The sequence below is a fragment of the Crocuta crocuta genome, unplaced genomic scaffold (genome assembly GCF_008692635.1).
Source record: "Crocuta crocuta isolate KB4526 unplaced genomic scaffold, BGI_CrCroc_1.0 scaffold334, whole genome shotgun sequence".
In the NCBI taxonomy this organism is placed as follows: domain Eukaryota; kingdom Metazoa; phylum Chordata; class Mammalia; order Carnivora; family Hyaenidae; genus Crocuta; species Crocuta crocuta.
In genome coordinates, this window is record NW_027533260.1 from 1,653,712 (window position 1) to 1,662,499 (window position 8,788).

General features: G+C 56.0%; 1 protein-coding gene across 1 annotated transcript in view; it reads right to left on the reverse strand.

Moving 5' to 3' along the window:
• Window positions 1–241: 241 nt before the first annotated feature.
• Window positions 242–8,788, reverse strand: part of MYH14 (myosin heavy chain 14) — an 83,107-nt gene continuing 74,560 nt past the window's right edge. The window contains exons 40-45 of the mRNA XM_077747138.1: window positions 8,219–8,311; window positions 8,001–8,124; window positions 6,491–6,699; window positions 3,762–3,870; window positions 906–1,078; window positions 242–722 (exon numbers count right to left, since the gene is read on the reverse strand). Of these exons, the coding sequence (XP_077603264.1) occupies window positions 569–722; window positions 906–1,078; window positions 3,762–3,870; window positions 6,491–6,699; window positions 8,001–8,124; window positions 8,219–8,311 (862 nt within the window). The 3' untranslated portion in view covers window positions 242–568. The remainder of the gene's footprint in view (window positions 723–905; window positions 1,079–3,761; window positions 3,871–6,490; window positions 6,700–8,000; window positions 8,125–8,218; window positions 8,312–8,788) is intronic.

An 8,788-nucleotide genomic window follows, 5' to 3' on the forward strand; every position in this document is an offset into this window, starting at 1 on the left:
GCCGCGAGAGGAACCCGCTGCCGGCCCCACCCGCTGGTTCTGGCCTGCTGTCCCGGCAGCTGAATTTGCCTGTGCCCCTCCTGCCCCACCAGAGGTCCGTCCGCAGGAACACGCACAGCCCCAAGGGGGTCCGGTTGGGGTGGGAGTTTATTTCTGCCAGAGCCTGGAGGCTGGGAGGCTATGGGGGGCCCCCTCCAGCCCCCACAGGAAACTCCAAACCTAACTGATCACACANACAAGGGAGGGGTGCTCCCTTGCTAATAAAGACCATTAACGACTTAAGGAGGGAGGGGAGCCGTATGGGGCCACAGCTTGCCATCTGCTCCTGAGTTTCCTTCCAAGCCGAAGCCTCCCCCACCCCCCACGTCTCCCTGCTCGCCTGCTCCTGTGTTTAGGGGTCTATTGGAGGTCTCAGCCCCGCCTCCCAACGTGGGGTGGTGAGAGCTACAGTGCCAAAGGTTGGCACCATTTCCAAAGTGCAGGAAGCCAGAGGTTGGGTTCCTGGGACAGGCGCCCCGAGGGACCAGGGGCCAGGGAGGGAGGGGCCACGGCCAGGGGCAGGGCGGGGTCACTGGGGCTGCGACGCTGGGGGCCCGTCAGGCTCCTGGGGTGGTGGCCCAGACCCGGGGTCCTCGTCATCCATCTCCTCCTCCAACGGCACGCCCTCCTCCAGTCGGAAGACCTGGCGCACCTTGCGGGTGGTGAGGGTGAGGGGGCCGCGTCTGCAGGGAGGGAGGAAGAGAGACCGAGAGACAGAATATAATTGAGGGGGGGGCAGGGAGAAAAGTGAGAGGGAGCTACCGGGAGAAAGAAAGAACACAATGGGGGGGTTGGAGGGGGAGAGAGAGAGAGAAACGGGGGCGGGGCTTAATGGAGTGACAGTGCGCATGTGCAGGTGGCCTTACCGGAGGCGGTTCCTCAGCGCGTTCAACTCGCGGTTCATGGCCTCCGAGGCCTCCGTGACATCGTCCAGCTCGTGCTGCAGCCTGCGGCGGACCGCCTGAGCCCGGGACGCCTCCTCCTCCGCCTCCTCCAGCTGCCGCTTCAGCTGCTTCACCCGAAGGTTGCCCTTCTCCACCTTGGTGGAAGCAGAGGGCCAGGTCAAGTCCAGGGGTGGGGGTGTCGTCCTCACCCACTCCCTCGGCCCCCAGAGCCGCATCCCTCCTGCCTGTGCTCCCCCCCCGCCCCCCGCCCTGTGCTTGCCTTCTACTCGTGCTTTGTTTTGTTCTAGATCCTCTTGCCAGCCTCTACCCCGACTTCAAATGTGAGGCTGTCCCCCAACTTGGCCTCAGGCCTTATCCCCCAGCTTGGCATTTTCGATGCCCAGAGCTGACCCTGTCCTTCCTCTGATCAGCCCTCCCATGACTCCCCGGTGGTGCTGAGACAAGGTCCCAGGCCCTCAGCCTGGAATTACAGGCCCTGCAGGGTCTTCTTATAAACTCATTGGCCAGATCATCTTCACCAAGACCCTCCCCAGATCCCGTTCCAAGAGAGGCCACACGGTGAGCTACCTCTCACCAACACCTCTGGCCTCATTTCTTCTTTTTTTAAAATGTTTACTTACTTACTTATTTATTTATTTATTTATTTATTTATTTATTTAATATTTTTATTTATTTCTAGGAGAGAGAGAGAGAGGGACAGCGTAAGCAGGGGACGGGCAGAGAGAGAGGGAGTCACAGACTGAAACAGGCTCCAGGCTCTGAGCTGGCAGTCAGCACAGAGCCTGACGCGGGGCTCGAACCCACGAACTGCGAGATCACGACCTGAGCGAAAGTAGGACGCTTAACCGACTAAGCCACCCAGGCGCCCCTGTTTATTTATTTTTGAAAGAGAGGGCATGCAGGGAAGGGGAAGAGAGAGAGGGAGAGGATCTGAAGTCGGCTCCGTGCTGACAGCAGAGAGTCCGATTTGGGACTTGAACTCAGGAACTGTGAGGTCATTACCGGAGCTGAAGTTGGACGCTTAACTGACTGAACTACTCAGATGCCCCTGGCCTCATTTCTTATCACTCAATCTTCCTACCCCATTCTCTCTAGCCACACTGCGCTGCTCTTCGCTGTAAACTCACCACACTTATTTCCAGACTTCAGGGCCCTTGCACCTGCTGTTCCCTGTGCCTGACTCTTCCTGTCCCCTCACTTCTCAGTTCATGTCACCTCCTTAGAAAGGGCTTCCTGACCCCACCCCACCACCCCCAATCTAGGGAATATTCCCTAGTCCTCATGTATCCTCTCTTCATTCGCTTTTTTCTTCACAGCTCTTGTCACAATCTGTAATCATCTTTCCTTGATTATAGGTTTGTGTCTTTATTTTCTATGCTACAAGTGTGAGCTCCGTGAGGGCAGGGACTTTGTCCTCATTCACAGCCATTATCTCCAATGCCAAGCACAGTAGTGGATGCCGGAGAATTGTGGAATCAATGGCAAATAAGATGTAGCTGAGCTTTTAAGGGCACGGCGACTCACTCTAGAGTCAGACAAATCTGGGAAATTATCCAGGCTCTGTCTCTACTAATTGCATGACTTCGGTACAAACTGTATCCCCTTTGAGAGTTTCCATGTTCTCACCTGTGCACTGGGGCTGGTGAGAGACTGAAAGCATGTAGTTAAAAAAAAAATGGCACAATACTTGGGGCACAGCCACTGCTCAATAAATAATTAAGAACAGACTGCCACCAGAGTGCTGGGGTTTGAACCCAGACTCCATCTCTTACTAGCTAAGTAATCTGAACCAGTTACTTCCCTTTTCTGTGTCTCAGTTTTCTCACCTGAATACGAAAGAAAATGATAGTTTGTAAGTTCAAGCCCCATGTCAAATTCTATGCTGACAGCTTAGAGCCTTGAGCCTGCTTCGGATTCTGTGTCTCCCTCTCTCTTTGCACCTCCCCCACCTGCACTCTGTCTCTGTCTCTCAAAAGTGAATAAATATTAAAAAAAGAAAGAAAGAAGGAAAGAAAGAAGCACTCAAGGGGCGCCTGGGTGGCTTAGTCAGTTAAGCGTCCGACTTTCACTTAGGTCATGATCTCGCGGTTCATGGGTTCGAGCCCCGCGTCGGGCTCTGTGCTGACAGCCAGCTCAGAGCCTGGAGCCTGCTTCAGATTCTGTGTCTCCCTCTCTCTCTGACCCTCCCCTGCTCACGCTCTCTCTCTCTCCCCTAGAAAGAAATAAAACATTAAGAAAAAATAAAAAAAAAATTAAAAAAAAAAAAGAGAAGCACTCAATAAACATTACACATTGTTATTTTAGCCCCAGCCTAGCCTCTGGGTAGAGTTTCACTTCTTCCTTCTCCCTGGCTGTCTCAGCTCCCCACCGGGACCTCTCCTAGATACCCACAATTTACAGGGGCGCCTGGGTAGCTCAGTCAGTTAAGAGTCCGGCTCTTGACTTTGGCTCAGGTCATGATCTCATGGTTCGTGAGTTTGAGCCCCACGTCAGGCTCTGTGCGGACAGCGCAGGGCCTGACTGGAATTCTCTCTCTCTCTCTCTCTGCCCCTCTCCCACTCGTATGCTCTGTTTCTCTCTCTCACTCTCAAATTAAATAAACTTTAAAAAAAAGATTCCACATTTACAGATGGCAAAGTCACTGACTCCAGCTCTCTGCGGATGCACCAAGCCCCAGGACGGGGTCTGCACTCTGTCCCAGTCTGCCACCTGCACGGTGTTTCTTGTGATGGGGACTCACTGCCTCCACAGACGGCACTAGCAATCTGTCAGTGGAAACCACCCCCCCTCTGCTCCCCAAAGACGTGAGCTGCTCACCTGGTCCCGGAGCTGGTCGGCCACCCTTCGCTCCTCCTCCACCTGGAGCACCACCTCCTTAAGCCGCTTCTCAGCGCGGCGCACCAGCTTGCCAGACAGGATGCGCTCCCTGGAGAGCGGTGTGAGGGAGAGTCAGGAGAGGGCTCCCCTGGGGTTCTGTCCCCTCAGCCTTGTCCAGTGGCTGCCGTCCTGTTTCTGGAGCGGCCTCTTCCCTCTTTCCCACCCCCGAGTGGCTCCCACAGTCTACTCAGGCCAGACACGGCTCCTAGGCTGTGACACCTGGGCATCCAGGCCCTTGGCTTGTACCCAGATGCCAGCTGTTCCTGAAAGCACCTCCATGTCTGTGTCTGATCTCCATCCCCCACAGCGCCTCCCCCATCCTCCTCTCAGGGAACTGACCCAATGACCACCAGTCCCTGGCCTTGCCCCTTCTCTCCCTGCCCCATGCCCAGCCTGTCAGTACCCACACCCTGTCACACTGCCTCCCCCAACTCTGTCTTGTCCCTTCCTCTCTGTCCTCCAGCCCCCAGCTCACATCTTGTGCTCTCCCACCTGACCTGACCTGGCCTGGCCTGGCCTGGCTCTCTCAGCTCCCTTCTCCACTGTCCCTGGTGTCAATGGGACATTCTGGAAGCCCAGGGCTCCCCCTCAGCCCTCCCCCGGCCCCGTGGCTGCTGCTCCCCTTTTCACACACGCTGTCCCTGGACAGGCTCCTCTGTGCCCCAGGTTTCCACACCCATCAACAGCCTGCTGTCTGCTAAGTCTCTGTCCTGGGCTCCGGCCGGATCCGCTCCCAGCCTTGACCTCCCACCAGACCCAGCACACCCCGCATGTCCCCTGCTGGGCTTAGCGCCTTCTCCCCGACCCGCTCCTCCTCCTGAGTCCCCCCCACCCTGTGCTCCCCCCCACCCCGATCTGCAGGCCACACACCAGAGCCGCCCTCACCCCCTCTCCCCTCAAAGCCCGTCCCTCCCCTCTCCCGAATTTCCCCGTCCCCGTGGCCTCGGCTCATCTGTCCTGCCCCGCCTGGACCATCACACCCGGGGTGACGGCCCCGTGACGGGGCCCCTAGCAACGCGTGGTGTTCGGCAGCCACAACTGGACGCCACAGCCCCGGATGTGCTGAGAGGCAGGCACGGGGCTGGGGGGGGGGGAGGGGGCGGCTCCAGCCCTGGAAAGTAGGGGAGGCTCCTTCTGCTACAGATCGTCCCGCCACTCCTTGCTCCCAGGGTGACTTCGAGCAGGTCATCGACACCCCCTGAGCCCCAGTTTCTCCATCTATTTGATGGGGAAGGGGTTTCCCAGAGACCCCAAACTACATCTCCCATGAGCCCCTGGATGAGCACGCCTTCTCCCATGAACGTCTGGGTCCAGTTCCCACTGCCTGTCCCTGAGACATCTCACTTCATCATGCTCTCCAGTGAACTCAGCATGTTCCCCCAATTTTCCGCAGGTACCAGGACTCAACCCCAAGCACTGTCCTCTCCCCACTAAACCCACAACAGCGTATCACCAGCCCCCAGCTCCACCCCTCTGCCCCCCACTCACGCTTTTTCATCCCTTCGTGTCCATCCTCACAGCCCTGGTCCCAGCTCAGGCCTTTTCTCCTTCCACCTGGGCCATCACCCAGCCTCCCCCCTGGCCTCCCAGCTCCCAGACTCTCTCCTCTAGTCTGCTCCCAATTTGACCCCAGGGGGGACTTTCTACACCCAGCACTGCCCTCCCCCTCCCTGGCTCACAGCTCCCCATGGCTCCCCATCTGCCCAGGACAGAGTTCCTCAGCCTAGCATTCAAGGCTCTTGCCTCCCCATCCCTCTAAGTCACAGGCTTCTAGGGCCAGTCACTCTCCTCCAGATGCCCTGATATCTCCTATATGTATCCCCAAGGCTGCTGCTCTGCCTGGGACAGAAATGGCCTCAATTCTCACCTCTTCCTGTATCCATACCCTTTGTGACTGAACTTTGCACCTTCTATCACCAAGAGAGAAGAACCTATTTCCCCATTCCCTTCATCTGAGCTCCCGACATGACTTGCTGCAGTAACCAGATACAACAGAAGTGACGTTGTCCCAGTTCTGAGTCTAGGCCCCAAGAAGCCATGAACACTCTCCCCTCACTCTTGGAACCTTCTCTCTGCCATGTGAACAATCCTGGGCCAACCTGAAGCAGAGATGAGTTGACCTCGCTGTCCAGGCAAGGTCTTGGGCATAGGAGAGCTCATCCAAGACCAGCACACCCATCTAGCTGACTTGGCTAAAGATGCATGAATGAAGCCCCGGCGCTCAGATCAGCAGAACCTATCAGCCAGCCAAAGGCTCGTGAGAACTAATAAATCGTGGTTGTTTTAAACCAGTAAAGTTTAGGCTTTTTTGTTTTTTGTTTTTTTTGTTATGCAGCTAGAGCTAACTGCTACATTACTGTTTAAATCCTATTCTTTTTTTATCAACATATTTTATTTATTTTTTAAATGTTTATTATTGAGAGAGAGAAAGAGAGAGAGAGAGAGAGAGAGAGAGGGAGAGAGAGGGAGAGAGAGGGAGAGAGCATGAATGGGAGAGGGTCGAAGAGAGAGGGAGACAGAAGATCCAAAGCAGATTCTTCAGTCATAAATATTATGATGCTCTCTGGATATTTTTAAGCCAGGTGCTTATAACGCAGCTCCCCTTCATCTCACAACCAGAATGTGGGGATCACCCTCCAGCTCTGCCCTCCTCCCCCCGCCCCACCTACCTGCTCTCCTGCTCTAGCTGCTCCTCGGCCTGGGCCAGTTTAGACTCCAGGGCAGCAATGATCATCTTCTGGCGGGCCCGGGCCCCCGCGTCCTCCTCACCCAGGCGCCCCCGGAGTTCTTGGATCTGCCGCTCCAGCTGCTGCCGCCCGCTCTCTGCCTTGGCCGAGAAACTGCGCTCCGCAGACAACTCTGTAGTCAGCGAGTCCACCTGGGGCAGTGGGAAAAGCAGGACTATCATGGTGGGTCTGGAGGGAAGGTGGTATGTAAGTTCAGGCCCCTCCCACAATGGAGCGAGTTGACAACTGTTACGTGCACAGCAATGGGCCTGGTACACACAAAATACTCAATAAATGTTAGCATGTAGTTTTCCTGATTGGCGGTCAGCCAACAGCAATGCCAGCCCCAGGTTTTAACCTTTTGGATGTTTTTTTGCTGTTTTTAATGCATCCACGAGACTATCACAAACTTGTTTCAATGCTATAAATTCTACCTCTGACTGTGAATGAGTCTATTCCAAGGGTTATCACACTTTTGTCTGCACCAGGATCATATGGGGAGCTCTGTAAACAAAGTTGCAGACTGCAAGGTCCCACTCTCCAAAAATCCTGCTTGAGCAGGTTGGGAGTGGGGTCCATGAATCCGCATTATTAACAAACACCTCGGGTGGTCCTGATGTGGGTGATGTTCAGGATCATTTTAAGAAATGCCAGCTGAACATGGATGCTACTACATTGAGAATTTGTAAACACACCCCTAATAATAGTTCCCGTTTATTTATTCAGCTCGGATTCTGAGTGAGGTCCTGCACCGGAGATACAGAAATGAGTCAGATCCAGTCTGATTCATGCCCTACTTCACTTTGCCCTCACGGGAACACAGCGACACGGTGATTAGCATAGGCTCTCTTTTTTCTAACTTGTTGGAAAATGAAACTATAATGCAGAAAGTCAGAAACTGATCAAATATACGGCTTCACAAGTCAACTACAGGCAAATGAGTCAGACGCTTAACTGACTGAGCCACCCTCCATCTCTCTCTGCTGGATTGAAGATTCTTTTTTTTTTTTTTGAGAGAGAGAGAGAGAGAGAGAGAGAGACTGCACATGGGTGAGGAAGAGAGAAGAGAGAGAGTCTTAAGCAGATTCCACGCTCAGCAGGAAGCCCGATGTGGGGCTCGATCCCAGACCCTGGGATCATGACCTGAGCTGAAATCAAGAGTCAGATGCTCAACGGACTGAGCCCCCCAGGCGCCCCGCTCCCGCACCGAAGATGCCTGGATTATCACACATGCCACCTACACGTGTCCGTGTTCCCAGGGAAGTCGGCAGTGCAGCGACCCCTCATAACCCCTCCGGATCCAGCCCTTCATCGATGCCTACCCGCCTTGAGAACTCCTATTCAACCATTAAAACCCAACGTCGACATTTCCTTTTCCGTAATCGGTCACATGAGGACTGGGGGTGACGGCCCCTGGCCAGTCGGGCCGCGGGGGGGACAGGGCCGCGCTCACCTGCAGGAGCACCTTGCGGTAGCGGTCACCCAGCAGCTCCGTGTTGCTCTGCTCCTCCTCCAGCTCCTCCTCCATCTGCCCCAGGCGCCCCTCCAGCTGCCGCTTCTCCTCCAGAATGGCTGCCCTGGGGAGGCCGGAACGGGGCGGGGAGGGGGGAGGTGAGAGGGCAGGATGGCCGGAGGAGGGCGCCCTGCCCCACACTACGACGGGCCACTCACTTGCTAAGGCTGCCATTGGCCACCTCGTCGGCCATCTCGTCCCGCTCCTGCTGGACCTGCCGCCGGGCACGATCTGAGGCGGCCANCGGCCTCCTTGGTCCTCACACCTCAAGACGCCTGCACTCGTTTTCCCCGCACGCGAACATGCCAGCCCTGAGCAAGCTTGGAATGCACTCCAGTCTACAGGCAGATGCCTCCTAAAACAGGTCTCCTGAGCCCGACCCTTGTCCACCCCTCCCTTCCCGTCCCCAGGCCCCTCCCCCTCAGCACGGCCTCACCGAGCTCAGCATCTCCTTTCAAGCTTGCTCCCCCTCCAGGTGTCCCCAGGCACCGGGCCTGACCCCCAGGTCCCTTCTTACCTCCTCTGCCCCCTTCCCACCCACAGCCCTGTCCATGTTGACCCTCTACTCCCTCTGCGTCCCCACAGTCCCAGCTCAGGCCTTGCCCTCTCTCCCCAGCCTTCCTGCCTCCCATCTCCCCCCTCCGGTCCATCAGCTTAATGGCACCAGAACGGACCTGGCCTTGGTGTTACTCAGAACCTTCCCAGGGCTCCCTAGCGTCCCAGGCCTA